The sequence below is a fragment of the Acinonyx jubatus genome, chromosome E4, assembly GCF_027475565.1.
Source record: "Acinonyx jubatus isolate Ajub_Pintada_27869175 chromosome E4, VMU_Ajub_asm_v1.0, whole genome shotgun sequence".
NCBI lineage: Eukaryota > Metazoa > Chordata > Mammalia > Carnivora > Felidae > Acinonyx > Acinonyx jubatus.
In genome coordinates this window covers 543,274-559,820 of record NC_069395.1, presented here as the reverse complement: position 1 = coordinate 559,820, position 16,547 = coordinate 543,274, and the positions used below count along the sequence as shown (strand labels likewise).

At 48.3% G+C, this 16,547-nt stretch overlaps 2 protein-coding genes across 27 annotated transcripts in view; both read left to right on the top strand.

Moving 5' to 3' along the window:
• The window catches only part of TPM3 (tropomyosin 3), a 28,465-nt gene extending 16,006 nt beyond the window's left edge, over positions 1-12,459 (top strand). For 5 of the 15 annotated variants that reach the window (XM_015085505.3, XM_015085507.3, XM_027048611.2 and 2 more), the window contains 3 exons: positions 400-462; positions 632-701; positions 11,101-12,459. In XM_015085505.3, coding sequence (XP_014940991.1) covers positions 400-462; positions 632-701; positions 11,101-11,183 — 216 coding nt within the window. In that variant the 3' untranslated portion in view covers positions 11,184-12,459. Of the gene's footprint in view, positions 1-399; positions 463-631; positions 702-1,717; positions 1,801-2,548; positions 2,749-9,869; positions 10,326-11,100 lie in introns of those variants that run through there. The other 10 variants (XM_015085502.3, XM_015085506.3, XM_053209368.1 and 7 more) reach the window with 4 other exon arrangements.
• Positions 12,460-12,610: 151 nt separating this feature from the next.
• The window catches only part of NUP210L (nucleoporin 210 like), an 82,908-nt gene continuing 78,971 nt past the window's right edge, over positions 12,611-16,547 (top strand). For 11 of the 12 annotated variants that reach the window (XR_008293172.1, XM_027048593.2, XM_053209342.1 and 8 more), the window contains exons 1-2: positions 13,193-13,649; positions 14,788-14,924. Coding sequence is in view for 11 of the 12 variants with exons in the window: in XM_027048593.2 (XP_026904394.2) it covers positions 13,450-13,649; positions 14,788-14,924 (337 nt within the window). In the remaining variant the exon portion in view is untranslated. The other variant, XM_053209349.1, reaches the window with a different exon arrangement.

Genomic DNA, 16,547 nt, shown 5'->3' with positions numbered 1-16,547 from the left:
AAGCGATCGAGACAGAGGACTCCTCTTTAGCGTCACGTGGGACTGTTTCGGCCATGTGGCTGGCCTCGGGGTGTTGCTGCTGTACCTCCTCGTTAAACAGGAGGAAGGAAAAATGACCTCGTTGGGTTGATCGGAATAAGGTCAAAGCTTAGGTCCATTTTAAAGGTAAAAAATCCAGAGGATTCTAATTTGAGGGTATCAAGGCCTTAAGGATGTTGACTTGTGGATTTTAATGATCTCTTGTCCAGAAATGGGCCTTGCTCTTTTCTCGTGGCCCAACCACACATTAAAATCTGAGAGGATTTCACTGGAAGAGGGGATGTGGTGGCAGATGGGGTGGTAGGATTGTCTGTGTGAGTACGTTCTACTCTGAAACTTGCATTCCAACTTCTCTTACAGTACTCTCAAAAGGAAGACAAATACGAAGAAGAGATAAAGATTCTTACGGATAAACTCAAGGAGGTGAGCTGAGGGAATTCTAGGGAAGGAATCAAAATATTTAGAGGTGTATGAGGCCCTAACTTGGACTTAGACGAGCTGGCTTTGATTGTGAAGGGTGTACAAGTAGAAGGTGGAGACACAGAACTCTTCTTGCTCATCTCTGACTCCGTCTGCTGTCACATTTCCCCAGGCGGAGACCCGTGCTGAGTTTGCCGAGAGGTCAGTGGCCAAGCTGGAGAAGACGATTGATGACTTGGAAGGTATGGAGCCTGGGAGCGGGATCAGAGCTACAGAGGAAGACCTTGCCCGTTGACCGCTTCCCTCCTTCCCTGTGCACCAAAGGGAGTCGGTGGGGACCTGGCACACGTCTCGTGCCCTGTCCTGTGCCACAGCTAGGTGAAACGGGTCAAGACCCGGAATTGGAGTTTTACACATACACCCTCTTCCTTTTAGTCAGACTTTATCTAGTATTCTGGAATTGGCATCCTTCTCTTGGAGGAGGCTGGTCATGGCTGCATTTACCTCCAGTTGGCTGGTCTGAAATGGTGGTCTCTGGGGTGAGATGGTGGCCGTACTTTGATGGCAGTGAGAGCACGTATTACCCCACGGCTACATTCGGCCATCCTGTTCATCGCCTCAGCTGTGGGCGACCTCTCCAGGAGACACGGCTGTGGGATGTCCATGTCTCAGAGCTGGCCAGTCCGAGGGGCTTTCTAAATGCGCTTTGTCCCCACATTTTGGCGGCCGTGTGCACTGTAAGAAAGGACGCCGTGCTTTGAGAACTCTGACATAAGCTCTGGGTAGCACACCATTCTCTTACCTGGGGAGGGTTTGGGGGAGCAGCCTGCAGAGCAGAGGGGCCAAGAATACTGGTCTTGATCGGTAGATAGAGAAGTGTCTGAATCTTAATGTGTGCTTTCTCCTTTCTCTGTTTTCATCAAATTAAGTGTTATCCCTGTTGGCAATTGGATTAACTGGGTGGGAGTGGTAGCTGCTTGAGTGCATTTGGTAGCAAGAATGTCTAGTCACGGCCGTGCCTGGGTTCTCCACCCTGACTGCAGTGGACTAGAGGCGGCAAGAAGCCCAGTGGTCTGGGTGGGGGGCAGAGGATCTGAAAATGGCCTGTTGTGGCCGCCAGGGTGGATGTCCTCCTAACCTGTGGTATTAGACCCACGGTCACACTTCTCCTAATTTCTAATGATTCCCTCTCTTCATTTGCTTCTGATACCTTTCACTCTGTCCCCTGGTTCCTCCCTGTGTTCCTGTGCCTGTCCAGATGAGCTCTATGCCCAGAAACTGAAGTACAAGGCCATTAGCGAGGAGCTGGACCACGCCCTCAATGACATGACCTCTATGTAACTATCTGACAGCAGAGCGGGGCTGGGGCCTTGGCTCGTGGGTGGTGGGGGCTCCAGGCTGTGCATAGTGTGCTTTGGTTTTATCCTCTGGAAACTGGGGTCTTCACTCTATCTTGAAACTATTGGTGCTGGTTACTTGTTGGCAAAAGCTGGGGTGGCATTTGATATTGAATCAGTTGTAGCACCCTGATCGATGTGTGATTTTTTTTTTTTTTAAGCATATTTTTGTTCATAGTCCCTTCATTATAACCATGATTTTTCTATTTGCTTCTCAAATTTAGTCTTCTCAGAGGGGACACCGCTGAAGGTAGAATTATGTCATCAGATAACTAAGAACGTAGGGCCCAGAGAGCCAGTGACTTGGGCCCTAATGTTGATTGCATGACAAAATTCAGATCTCCTGTGTGTATGTAATTTGTGCCTGGTATTGAACTTCAGGAGAAACACCCACGATTGGAAATCTCAAATTCAGCAAAGAATTAAGCCGACTCCCAGAGCAAGCCAGGCGGTAAAAAGCACCAAAAAGAGTTACTGGGGACTTCATCCGTTTGCTGTGGACCCCTGACCCTTGATGCTAATCCACCTCTTTGTATCTGTCCTACTAACTCTGAGAAGAAGCCAAATGACTCAGGCTGTGGTATCTGGCTGTCTTTTCTCCTTCCTACCGCCTTCTCTTCCCTTTTCTCCCAAATCGCTGTGTGATTGATGTTAGTCCTTCTTACCTAGAGTCTCCTTACTTTTTCATACAGATAACCATCACCGTTTCTGCTCTGTTCTGGATCTGCCCCCTTTCCTCGGGGAACCCAGCGCCCCACTCTCGCTCTGGATTCCATTTGGGTCGGCCTGGCTGGTCTCCAAGGCATTAGGATGTAGGGGGGGCACAAAGCAACTTATGTATTCTTCCGCCCATCCCCCCACCCCCCCAAATTAAAATGTTAAGCTGCTGGAAGCCTCCTGCCACCCTGCATTTGTGTCACTGACAAAGCTGCTGCTGTCCCTGAGGAGGAGCCTTGGGGGTGTGATGTGGGGGAATAGCTATTGTAGGCTCTCTCTCCTCTGACTTATATAATCAAAGCCACTTTTGTGTGTGTCTATTCTTTCTTGACATTTAAGCTCAAGTGATTGGAGTCTGTCGGAGTGGTGGGCTAGCAGAGGTTCCGAGAGGGGCGCGTGTAGGCCGCGGGAGGTCTTTCACCTCCATTACTTGGAGGCTCCCGTCCTTTTCAGTTAGTTCCTCCTCCTCTGATAGGGTCCCAGTGCCTCCCGATACGCTTTCTTGGCCCTTTTTTCAGTGGCTCACATGGTGCATCTTCAGAACACCTGATGGTCTCAAATGTGTTACCACCAAACTTGACTTACTAGATCATCATCCGAAGTCACAGAGAAATCCATAGAATTTTCAGCAGTTCTGTTTGTTCGTTCAAACCCTTCTAACACTCGAGGTATACTGCCATTTGCCTGCCGGCATGTGGTAGTGGGACATGAGACGCGATCCACGGTTGTGATTGGGAAAACTAAACAACCAGTCCTACATGTTTCAAATGGTTTATTACATACATAAAAATGGTAAATTTCTGTTAGTAAAACTGTTCCTGGTTTACGTTGTGGAATTACATGACAACCTTTTGCAGACTCCTCTTCCAGTTTGCACAGCCGCGATGGCTCAGCCTGGGTAGTGCAGCAGGCAGCTGTACTTACCTAAGCACCTGAGTGGCGTTCACTTAGCACCTCGGTTTCTCAGCAGATTATATATTTAAAACTTGCTTTTCTTTTGGCCAGTTAGAGCCCGGGGCAGAGGTTTTCCCTAATCTAAAACTTTCGGTTGTATTGAATTCAGGTTTCTTTCTGTTCATACCATTTCTTCTTGCTACACAGCCTTTGGGATTAAGGTATAGATTGATTTATTCAGCTAACGCTTAACTGGTATCTTTTAGGCACAAAGAATTACGGCGGGACAGAAATAATCAAAGATGGAGGCACCATCCCTATTTTTAGGTTGCCCAAAATCTAGTAGAGAGAGAACATACATGAAGCTACAGATGATCTGTGGCTTAGCCCCAAATACCAAACTGTGGGAATTCAGAGGGGACGAGGTTGGTTCCAGTGAGATGGTAAGGAGAGACTCACAGAACGAGGCACATAGTAGGTACTTAATAAACATGCTAAAACTTGCTTTTTCATTTCTACCGGGTTCTAAAAAATTGGATTCCTGGCAAACAGATTTGATTGAGGGATAGTGGATATTGAGCATTTTGGTCAAGGACCAGCAGAGGAGTAGAGGCATAGATAGAGACAGGAAGGACGTAGCTGTAGAGGTAGATGTAGGCAGTAGGGGCAGGCGTGTGCAGGACTCAGGTGTGGAGTTTTAGTTTGTAGGCAACGGGGATGCCACTGGGGGTTTTGAACAAAGATACGTTCTGATCTGAGTAGCAAAGGAGAAGAACTGATTCTGCAACTAAGTCAGTGTTTCTCAAGGAGAGCAGATTATCAAAGTGGCCCATTAAGACGGTGATTCCCAAATTTCAGTCACTTGCGTGCTACTTGGTGGCTTTTGCCATATTCCTGTGCTCCCTACGTTATTTCTTCATATTTACTCTTGTTTTCAAATTTGTCTTACTCTACGTAATTCTAATTTGAAATCAAAGGTTTGATGTGTGCTAGTGATTTTTCCTGATGCACATTAAAGCAACACAGCAAATACGTTTTTTCATTTTTTTTTTTTTAACGTTTATTTACTTTTGAGACAGAGCATGAACGGGGGAGGGTCAGGGAGAGAGACGGACACACAGAATCTGAAACAGGCTCCAGGCTCTGAGCTGTCAGCACAGAGCCCGAAGCGGGGCTCGAACTCACGAGCCGTGAGATCACGACCTGAGCCGAAGTCGGCCGCTTAACCGACTGAGCCACCCAGGCGCCCCGCAAATACGTTTCTTAAAATTTTTTAATGTTTATTCATTTTTGAGGGGGGGGGGGAAGGGGCAGGGAGAGGGGGAGACACAGAATCAGAAGCAGGCTCCAGGCTCTGAGCCGTCAGCACACAGCCCGACGCAGGGCTCGAACCCACGAGAGATCGTGACCTGAGCTGAAGCCGGACGCTTAACCACCTGAGCCACCCAGGCTCCCCGCAAATACGTTTTTTTGGAAGTTCACAAGTATATGCTTCCAGAGACCTCCTGACATAGCACCAGCAGCGAGTATGCTCCCTAGTTGGAGAACAACTAGGGTAGGTTATTTCGGTTTTCCCAGAGATAACCCTCCATACAGAGACGGCGCTATGAGCGGCACTCAGCATGAGGAGGAAAAGTCAACACTGACTGCTTTCGAGCCTAGGGACGTGGTGGCGTTAAACATGTAGAGAGGTCACCTGGGCCTGGTTTGAAGAAGAAAGAGAAGGTAGAAGAGAATAGAAGTCTGGGAAACTGGCAGGCATCCAGGTGAAGACAGAATTCGGGGGTTGAGGGGACAGACGGACGTGCGAGAGACTTGGAACTCCATAAAGGGCGGCAGGCAGTTTAGAGCAGGAAAGTACGTCAGAATCCTGAAAGACCGCTGCACGTGTAAAAAGGAGAATGCAGCAAACAGGAAGCCCCGTGCAGAGGAGGAATGTAAATGGAACCGGGTGGAGGGAGGACGCAGGACAAGGTGTTGTGATCATACAAACATTTACGGCTGGATAATTGCCAGAGCGTCTCCACTCCCAACAGGTTGTGAAGACAGAGAACTCGAGAAGAGATGTTGTCATTGATACTTTATTAATTTGAGGGTGCGTTTTGAGCATTAAGGTCAAGGAGCAGAAGAGTGAACTAGTGGAAAGAAAGTAAAGGCAAGAAATTGAGCCTAGAGCAGTGATGGCCAGTACAGCAGCCGCCTGGCCACATAAAGAGCCTGCTGAGCGCTCAAAACGTGGCTTATGTGATTGAGGAGCTAAAATTCTGATGTTATGTGCTTTTAGTTCATCTAAATATAATTAGCCACATGTGGCTAGCGACTGCCTGCTGTGTTGGATAGTACAATTCTAGGTGTTTTAGTTTTGGGGCAGAAAGAGTTGACTGGACGCAGAGAAAGGCTTCTTACAAAAGAAAGAGGTATGTGAGAATAGATAGATGTTTGGAAAAAAGTGAGGTCTTTTACTTCCAGTCGCCTGTCTCTCTCCCTGGGCGTGACTGGTGTGAGGGAGGACGGAGCCAGCAGAGCAGAGTGAAATTTGAAACAGTGTGTGGTGCTCAATTCAGTCTTCCATTTAATACAGAAGCCATCCTGTTACTGGGGCCTGGACTGGCTATGGAAATGGGGTCAAGAAGCCGCATTGGTAATCCCAGAGCAAAGCTCTTGATCTCTTTAACTTTTCCCTCTTAATTCTTTTTTCTTTTTTTAAGTTTATTTATTTATTTTGAGAGTGAGAGAGAGAGCGTGCACGTGCATGAGCAGGAGAGAGGGAGAGAGAATCCCAAGCTGGCTCCATCTGTGCCGAGCCCAAGACCGGGCTCAAACTCATGAACTGTGAGATCGTGACCTGAACTGAAATCCAGTTGGATGCATAACCAACTGAACCACCCAGGGGCTCCCCATCTTAATTTCTAAGGTTGAATCACAGGCTGGTGGGTTAGAGTCCTTTTCTACCCTTCCTTACCCTTGTTCGGATGAGGCATGACACGGTTCGGGAGCGTTCACTGCCCTGTGGTTTTGGGCAGCCTCGTCTCAGCCTTGCCCAATCTCTTTCTTTCTCTATGGTACTGCTTGACCACTCCCCAGCTTTAATATTAGGGAGAAGTTAAAAAAAAAAAAAAAAAGCAAAATCTGTTCTTTCTCATCTCTTGAACTGTGAGGCTTTAAAGCAGGTATTGTTCCCTTTTACTCTCAAGCATCCCCACTCCCCTTTCCTGTTACAGAATGAAATGGCCCTGATTCAGACCAGTGAGGCCTAGGGATGTGTAGCATCCATGGGATTGTTCCCTAACTAACTGGACGCGGCTAAAAGGAACATCAGACCAAATGGATCCTGTGGCTTGCCTTTTTTGTTTGTTTTATTTTGCTGTATCAGGGAACCAAGAACTTTAATGAGCTGGTGTCTGATCCTGAAGTTTTAATCCCTAGAGATTGCAGAGTTAGAACCCTTATTACTGTTACTGAGTTCAAGTTGAGAGCGTGACCGTACTTATCTTCTGGCCTCATACAGTTCTTAGGGGACTATGTGCTCCAGAGCTTAATCAGGCAAGAAAATGCTTCCACTTCTCTGTCTCTTTACTTCTTCCCTACATGGAACAAGACCCTCATTGACCAGGCCGTTTTGAGGGATAAGATTCTGATAACACCCTTCTTCCCCAAGACAGGAGTGGCAGTCACACTAACTGTCTTGGATGTGGATGCTCCTGAGGAGTCAGGTGGTACTTCCTGCCACAGAAAGCTTAAGAAATGAGAGTTCAGGGGCATCTGGGGGGCTCAGTTGGTTGTGCGTCTGACTTCAGCTCAGGTCACGATCTCACGGTTTGTGAGTTCTAGCCCCGCGTCAGGCTCTGTCCTGAGAACTCAGAGCCTGGAGCTTGCTTCAGATTCTGTGTCTCCCTCTCTCTCTGCCCCTCCCCTGCTCATGGTCTCACTCTCTCTCCAAAACAAACATTTAAAAAAAGAAAAATAAGAGTTCAATAGAAATTTGAACCCCTGCATTTGTCAGAGAAGCCCCAGTGAATAAGATAGGTGCAGTTGTAGACCTCATGGAGTTTCTGGGCTAGTGTGGTGGTTCTCAACGGTGGATAATTCTGGGATGTGCAGAACAGTCCCACTTAGTGCTGTCTCCTGCCCAACATGTGTGTGCAGCGTCCTCTAGTTAACTGCTCCCATACATTTCCAAATTTCTTTCCAAGGGGAGAGAAGGGGCAATAATAGTATACGTATAAGAACCACTGCTTTAACGAGACGTGCAATTCTGAATGTTCGCTCCAGTTCTGCCTTTTAGTACGACTGTTATTTTGGTTATTCCCTCCCAGCATCATTTTGTGTGTATATGTATGTTTTCTGTTTTGATGGTGTTCATAAAGTGGCAAATCTTATTGGGACCATACTGGCCATCATCTTCCAGGTGGAACTGGAGAACACCCTCCCGGAGGGCAGCGTGCCGAAGCACTGCACCTTGACCGTGGGCACAGTCAGCCCACAGATGCAATTGATTTTAAGACAGAAGAGTATGTCTTGGGCTTGCTTCGGCAGCACATAACACTAACGTTGGAAAGGTGGAAGAGGGTGGGTCTTTATACTGAGGTCCTGAGACCATTTTGAAACAGACTGAAAACACCAGAAGAAACTTACTTGTGAACTTGAGAAACTGGTACTAGTAGACCAGGAAGGTCTGTCCCTAAGTTCCCATCACCCCTGTGCTCGTCTGATGGATTTGGTTTCTCTGTACCCCCTCTTTAAGGTGTGCTGCAGGGGGGAACATCCAGCTACAGTCAGTGTTTTGAGCACTTAACTATTTATATCAGGAATGCTTTTGGTTATAAGAAACAGCCTAACTGTAGCTTAAATAAATATGGGACTGACTTTTTTTCTCCTGCAACAAGTCAGATTTGAGCAGCTGTGGCCGGGAGTAACTGTGTTTCTCTGACTCTCTTGGCCCTCTTGTAAGTTTGAAATCTGCAAGTCTCATCCTCACATCCGTGTTCAAGGCAAGAAAGAAAGCTAGTTTCCCCAGAAGCTTTCCAGCAGATTACCCCTATATCTCATTGGCCAGAACTGGATCCCTAACAGCAAGGGAGGCTGGAAAAGAGAACAGGACAATCTCAGTTCACCTTCCCTGGGGCTAGACACACTGCTGACCCCAACGGGATTGAGTTCTTTTAAAATTTTTTGTTTTTGTTTATTTTTGAGAGGGAGAGGCAGAGAGAGAGGGAGACACAGAATCCAAAGCAGGCTCCAGGCTCTAGGCTCCGAGCTGTCAGCACAGAGCCTGACATGGGGCTCGAACCTAGGAACCACGAGATCGTGACCTGAGCCGAAGTCAGGTGCTCAACCGACTAGGCCACCCAGTTGCCCCAAATGTCCTTTTTTTGAAGAAATTTTTAAAATATTTATTTTTGAGAGAGAGAGAATAAGGGGGGGAGGGGCAGAGAGAGAGGGAGACACAGAATCTGCAGGAGGCTACAAGCTCTGAGCTGTCCGCCCAGAACCCGATGCGGGACTCGAACCCACGAACTGTGAGATCATGACCTGAGCCGAAGTCGGACGCTCAACTGAGTGAGCCACCCAGGCGCCCCCAGATTGGGTTCTTTTAGAAAAGGGGAAGTGGGGTTTTGATTGGACAGGCTCCTATGCTGGGTTTACCACTGAGCGCCTATAACAAGAAGCATTAGGGAGTAGGATTGAATGGATGTAGAGATATTGATCCCAATTTATCATTCACAATGCTGGATTGAATGCTTTTACAGAAAAATGTACCAACTTTTTACTTGAGTTCCTTTCAAACCCTGAATGTTGTAAATATAATTCTTGTAAGCCAGCTGTGCTCCTTCCTTTGCCCTGGGTCCCTCGTCTGTTTTTCTTTTTTTTTTTTTTTTTTAATTTTTGTTTTCAACGTTTATTTATTTTTGGGACAGAGAGAGACAGAGCATGAACGGGGGAGGGCAGAGAGAGGGAGACACAGAATCGGAAACAGGCTCCAGGCTCTGAGCTGTCAGCACAAAGCCCGACGCGGGGCTCGAACTCACGGACCGCGAGATCACGACCTTAACCGACCGCGGACGCTTAACCGACTGCGCCACCCAGGCGCCCCCCCTCGTCTGTTTTTCAACCCAAGGAGTAAATGCCTTTGTGAAGTAGATAGATTTTTCCTTCTTAAAGCGTTGTCCTTGCAACTTGTGAGCTTGGATTTTTATTTTATTCCTCTGTTGGTCCTCGCACTGCCTGCCTGCGTCTCACTGCCCTGTGTCTGAGTCCTCCTCGCATCCACAGATGCATGTGATGTGTACCAGCTAGTCAGAGGTTTCAGGATTTATTTCTGGTATTCCACTAACATCCTTTTTCTCTTTCTCCTCCTGTTTCCTCTTCTCTTGTTTCCTCGCCTCTCTGTTGCTGCTGCAGAGCGCCTCTACAGCCAACTTGAGCGAAACCGAGTGCTCTCTAGCGAGCTGAAGCTAACGCTGCATGATCTGTGTGGCTGATGGGCAGGGCTCCCTCTGCCCATTAAGCTGAGCTTACCACTCACACCACTGACCTGGACCTCAGCAAAAAGCTGATTGTTTTCTTGAAAGGCAGTTTTGCCCTGAGCAAATTGCTTTTTAATTGCTTTTTAATTGGGGCAGTGAGAGTATTCCTGACTTCCCCACCGCAGTGTAGTGAGAACAGTTGATAGTGTTTCCATCCCTTTTCAAGAGATAATGGATGAAGGAGGGAGGAGCCCGCGAGAACAGAGCAAGGAAACCTGGGAGAGTTTTCTGGTTTCCACCCTTACTTGCTGCTCTTTCCCTGTGTGCTGACTGTAAGCTGTGTTCCCCTTGGCATGGATGTTTTCTAACAATAAAAGGACCGATTGGACAAGATGTCGTGATTGCTTCATCTGCAGGCCCGGGGACGGGCCCTTCTGAGCCGGTGGACAGAAGGGGAGGGAGAGGAAGGGGTGCGGGCCATCAACAGATCTGTGGTTTTGCTTGCTAGGTGTTCAGCTGGTGCTTTTTTTCCTGGCGTTTTCCTTCTTGTTTCTTTTTGCTGGTTTTATGTTTAATTGTAAGTAGCTATCGGAAGCTAGTTGTGAGCAGTAGCTCTACAAAAACCTCCGTTGAGGTTTGCTTACGTTTGGTAGTGTTCTTGGCTTCAGGGACTCTGTGATATAGGCTCTGGGGGTCTTTCATTCATCCCACCAGTTGTTCCTCTCCTTTCCATTTTGGAGGAAGCTTATAGCGCATGAAGATCTTGTATTCTCAGGTTGAGACTCTGATGTTTTCACTGGTAGAAACATGCCCGGAACCATGTCAAATAAGTACCATCCTACGGGCAGAGCCCCGAAGAAAGAATGGCTGATGCTTAAGGCTGCCTCCTTCGGGGACTGAAAACTGAAAGCCTTGGTGGGTGTGGGTATGGGAGGAAATGACTGATAGGTCCCCAGCCCCTTCCCCCAGAGGTATAGCCACACCTGCAACTCCAGGGGGCACGCCAGAGTCCCTGCAGAAGTGGGTGGTGCAGTGGCTCAGGCCTGCTGCTGGGAAGGCGGTGCTTTGGTATCTGCAGCCTTCCTGCAGCAGGAGCGATTCTCACGGTGGGCAGACCTTGACCTTTACTTCTAGTTCTAGTAACGTCTCTCCTTTACACCCATTAGATAAGCTGAAATGCACCAAAGAGGAGCACCTCTGTACACAAAGGATGCTGGACCAGACTCTGCTTGACCTGAATGAGATGTAGAGCACCCCAGTCCCGCCCTGCCGCTGCTCCTCCCCCTGACCCTGACTCCGCCTGAGGCCAGCCTGCCCGAAGCTGGCCTGGAAACTGAGGGCTGATCTTTAACTGGAAGTCCGCTTTCTCCTTTTTGCCGCCTCTCCCACCCCATCCCCTGTATCTTTTTCGCCAAACTGTCTCTGCCTCTCCCCTGAGATTCCAGCCGGGCTTGAGGCCGAGCACCTTTGGGAACAACGTTTAAGGGAATGTGAGCACAATGCAAAGTGTCTTTACAAGCATGTTGTGATGTACACATTTTGTAATTACCTTTTTTTGTTGTTGCTGTAGCGACCCATTTGTAAAACATTCCTAATAATTCCACAGTTCTGAAGCAGCAGTCTTAGTCCTTCCTCACTTGGAAGGTTTGGAAAGTTAACTTTTCAGCCTAACGCACACTGCTCTCTCTGCAGAGGAGGGAGAGCGGCAAGGCCTGCCTGCCTACTGAGGGCCAGAGCCCCGAAAGGTACCCACTCTGGGAAGCTTCGTTGCTCTGTCCAAAGTACCGGCCAAATTAGAAAGGTGATTCCAGGAGGAGTTAGCCAAAAAAGTGTGGCTCAGGGTTTCAGCTTTAAGGTATCTTTGAGCAACTTTAATTTCTTTTCATCAGAAGTGACCAAACAAATCAAGGTGTGAGACCTCTGTCTGAGACCAAATCCTTGTCCTATCCTCCTCACCCCTCTCTCTCCTAACCGCTCACAGACATGGATCATGTCCCCTTTATGTTGAGGTGACCACTTATTTGCTCTCCTGCCTCCTTGAAAGAAGAAAAGAAAATTACGTGTTTGCCACTGATTTAGCCACATGAAACAAACTTATCTCGTCACCCTTCTCTGGGACTGAAGCTGCTGTCTCTAAAAGTGCCACGTCATTGTGCTTTGTGTTAGTGCTGGAGAAATCTTGAATAGCTTACGTACAAAACCGTTTTTAAATTTTATATTATTTTGAAACTTTGCTTCTTTAGGGTTGGGGCACCTTGGCCACTCTGTCAGGCTGAGAACTGTACAGTCTGTGGGCTGACGGTGTGCTGATCTTTTAAAAGTTTCTTTCCCTGCCCAATCCCCCCTTTTGGTGAGGTTTCTGTGAGGTCTGTTAGGTGTGCATCCGGCAGCTTCTTGGCTTACAATGCACTCTCCTTTGGTGTGCTCTCTCCGGGGCCGATTGAGAGAAAGAAACCAATAGTGCAACTGTTTTGATACTGAAAATTGACAACTGTCTTTTTGAAATAAAGAACCAGTCCCTCCAATTCTCAGACCTCCTTGACTTTTATTTACTAATCCAAATGCGCTTTCTCCACAGGAACTATGAGGTTTGAGGTAAAAATCAGATCTTTGTGGGTGGTGGCAGCAGGATTTCATAGAGAACACACGCTTTGGAAGCAGACCACCAAAACGGGATTCGAAACTCAGCTCAGATTCTTACTTCTATGTACTGATAGAAATCAGTTGTAAAATAAAGATAATGTGTATTATCAGGGTAAATGTGGACATCAGAAATAATAGTTATACGCAAGGCCTCTTCTAGGTTACTTAAGTTAGCACTGGCGCATTCAGGGCTTTTCCTTCACAACTGTACTAGTTCCACACCACGGATTTATTAGGCTCGGTGCTCCTTAAATCACTTCAACACTGTTCACACACTGCCCTGTGACAGCCTTTGAGCCGATAGTCCGTCGGGTATTTGGAGAGCACAGGTTAGTTTAACCAGGAGTGTTTGCTCAGAGACCGGCTGTGCGCGTGGACGACCTGAGCCTTCTGGTCGCTGGTGCCTGGCATTTACTGCACTCTGGCCTTGAGGCTGGACAGGAGTCTGACTAACCCTAGTAAAAACGACACAGCTCCCTTGACAAAGTCAGCTGTTTATGATAGAGACTGCAAATTTTTTTCCATTTATAGGCACCGACCAGTGCTACCTGGAAATTACAGCCCCAAAAAACCCACCAAAACTTTTTTCTGCCAGGAGCCGAACACAAGGTAGGCAACGGAAGAAATTAAACCGGGAGAAGTTACCCCTTCCTCGACATTTTGCTCCTTTCTTTGCGGCCAAAATTTAGGGAACTTGCCCCCTGATCACGTGGCAGGCTTCCCGCCTCCCGTTGCCACGTGCCCCCTCCCTAGCGCTCCCACAATTCCCAGCCCGGAGGAGGCACCGCCCCCTGTGGCGTCGCGCCCGCGGATTGGCCGGCGCCGACGGGCCGCGGCCTCAGTCGAGCTGAGGCGCGGAAGCGGCGGTCGCCATGACGGACTCCGGGGCCTCGAGGCCCCGACGGAGCCGGCCGTTTGTCGGCTGGCCCACGCCCCGCGTCACGCTGCTGCTTCAGTGTCTGCTTGGGACCCTGGCCAACAAGCTCAACGTGCCGCAGGTGTTGCTCCCCTTCGGCCGGGAGCCGGGCCGCGTGCCCTTCCTGCTGGAGGCGCAGCGGGGCTGCTACACTTGGTGAGGGGGTACGCGGGCTTCCTGTGGGGGCCCTGCCGCCGGGCCTGGGGACGACTTCCTGGGAGCGGGGCGCCTGGGGCGGGGGAGCCCCGGCCACTCGCCCCGGGCGGCTCTCTCCGCGGGGGATCCCCGTGCGCCACTGCGTTACTGTATTCCGCGCCCCGCGCCGGCAGAAGGGAGAACTTGGGGGACGGGAGGAGGTCCCCGCTGGGTGGCCAGGACCGCCCCCTGTGCGACGGCGTGTTTTCAGGGGCGACTGCCGCGCGGGGGCTGGGCAGCCGCGACGTCGCCGGGTGCGAGAGCCTCGCGGACGTGTCCGGGCTCCGCTGCGGCCTGAGCGGCGCCGAGGTTTGTGCAGTGGACGCCGCTCGCCTCCCGCTCGGCGACCCGGGGCCTTCGCGGCCTCGTCGAGGGTGAGGCAGGGAAGCTCGGCATCAGAGCCCCAAGAGGAGGTTTCTGGGTTTTGGTTTCGTTGGGTTTTGTTTCGTTTCGGTTTTTGTTGTTGTTGTTGGAGTTGGACTGAGACCTAAGTTAGGCAGCCTTTCTACTTTAGCAGCCCGTTTATATTGGAGCGAAACACATTCCTCAGAGTAGGAGAAATCTACGCCTCTCATTATTGGGAACACATCAGTGTGTTTACAGACTGGGGGGACACTATAGCAATCTTATTTTGTTTTGTTTTTAAATTTTATTTAGAGAGAGACAGCGGGGGAGGGGAGAGAGTGGGGGAGAGACTGAGAGACGGAGAGAGAAGGTCTCAAGCAGGCTCCACACTATCAGCGCAGGGTTCGTGGCAAGGCAGGAAACCCATGAACCTGGGATCGTGACCTGTCCCCAGATCAAGAGTCGGGGGCCCAACTGACTGAGCCACCCAGGCGCCCCTGTAGCAATCTTATTTTAAATATTGAGGGAGGAATATAATACTTGTATAACTTTGCACAGGGGATCTTTGGGGAAGATCTTTGGGGAAGTCTCTCACTGAAATCTTGTGTCTCTGAACATGGTTCCTATTTTAAAGTGTCATTTACATGCACCTGATTAAACGTAACATGGAAAAACTGTAAGAATCTGTGTTCTGCTAAAAGTTCATTTTAACCCACATTCTTATCTCCAGCCCTTAAGTATTTTATTCTGGCAGGCATTCTACCCATCATGACGCAGTAACTGTTGAGCCTTTATATGAAAACGGCACCTTATGTTCCCAAAAAGCTGTGCTCATTGCTGAATCTTCCCAACCGATACGCCTCAGCAGTATTATTCTTGCTCGAGAGATAGGTACGTTGAGAGAAAACATTATGAAATTGTTCATCTGGAGTAGAATAATCTGATATCTTTTATACGTGATTAATACAGATGGTGCTTCAAATATAAAATAGAAAAAAGCATTCTGCAGTGTAAACCCTAATCGTGGCATCCTATTCTGTGACTTTTTTTTTTTTTTTTTTTTTTTTAAATCTAGCACCTGGCATGGTGCCTGATACAGAGTGGAAACCGTAGTTATTTGAATCAATAAAGGAAGGAATTACTAATTGGAACTAGCGTGATTGTGTTAAGGTCTGAGGTGGGTCTTGAATGAGGCAAAAGGTAGTATGAAAACAAGTGCTTCTCAGTGTGGTCTGCGAACCTGTGCCATTGGCATCATCAGTATCGCCTGGAATGTTGTTTGAAGGGTAAGTCCTTGGGGTGCCGGGCTGGCTCAGTCAGTGGAGCGTGGGACTCTTGATCGTGGGTTGTCCCACGATTGATGTAGAGATTAGTTAAGAATAAAATCTTTAAAAAAAAAAAAAAATGGAGCGTCTGGGTGTCTCAGTCAGTTAAGCGTCCTGCTCTTGGTTTCAGCTCAGGTCATGCTCTCACAGTTTGTGAGTTTGAGCCCCAAGTTGGGCTCTGTGCTGACAGCGTGGAACCTGCTTGGGATTCTCTTTCTCTCTCTTTCTCCCCCTCTCTCCCCCTCTGTCCCCCTCTCTCCCCCTCTGTCCCCCTCTCTGCCCCCTCTCCTTCTCCCCCCCCTCTCCCTCTCTCCCCCTCTCTCTCTCCCTGCTCCTCCCCTGCGCGTGCTCGCTCTCTCAAAATACATACACTTGGAAAAAAAAAAAAACAACGAATGAAATCGTTAAAAAAAAAAAAAGGAAAAGAGGTGTAAATTCTTAGACCCCAGCTTAGATCTGCTGAATTAGAATCTCAGGGGTGAACCCAGGGAATTAACAACCTATCCAGTGATTCTCATGCACACTAAAGGTTGGGAGGCACCGCACCATTCTGTTTCAGACCAGAGCGGCTGGAGAAGTGCTGTTTGTACCCAAAATCAAAGCAAGGCTTTTTGCATCCTGGAGTTTCTGGCACTTCATTGCTACATTGATAGGCCAGAAATGTCTGTATAGTTTTAAAGTATTTTGAGAAGTGTATGTCTGCACTGTGTTATTAAAGAGAGGTTCACATTGTTTGGCATATCCTATTTCATATGATTGAAGATGCTGTCTATTAGAAAGCTGTTTTTTTTAATATACCACTAAGAAAAACATTGCCAACTAAACCGTGCTTTTCTTCACCTAGAATTTCTACTTTATGCCTGTGGAAGAACTCTGACTGACTTAGATTGTTATTTTTATTATGTGTCACTATTATGCCTAATAAAAAGGAAAATATAAATAAAATAGACTGGTTAAAATATTTCTTTTTTTAATAGATTTTTAAAAATACTTTATTTATTTTTGAGAGAGTGCAAGCAGGGGAGGGGCAGAGAGAGGGGGACAGAGGCTCAGATGCAGGTTCCTCACTGACCGGCTGGCAGCAGTGAGCATGAACCTCGAGATAGGACCTGAGCCAAAGTCAGATGCTCAACTGACCTAGCCATCCAGGGGCCCCCTGGTTAAGATGTTTCTAAAACTATTTTAACAT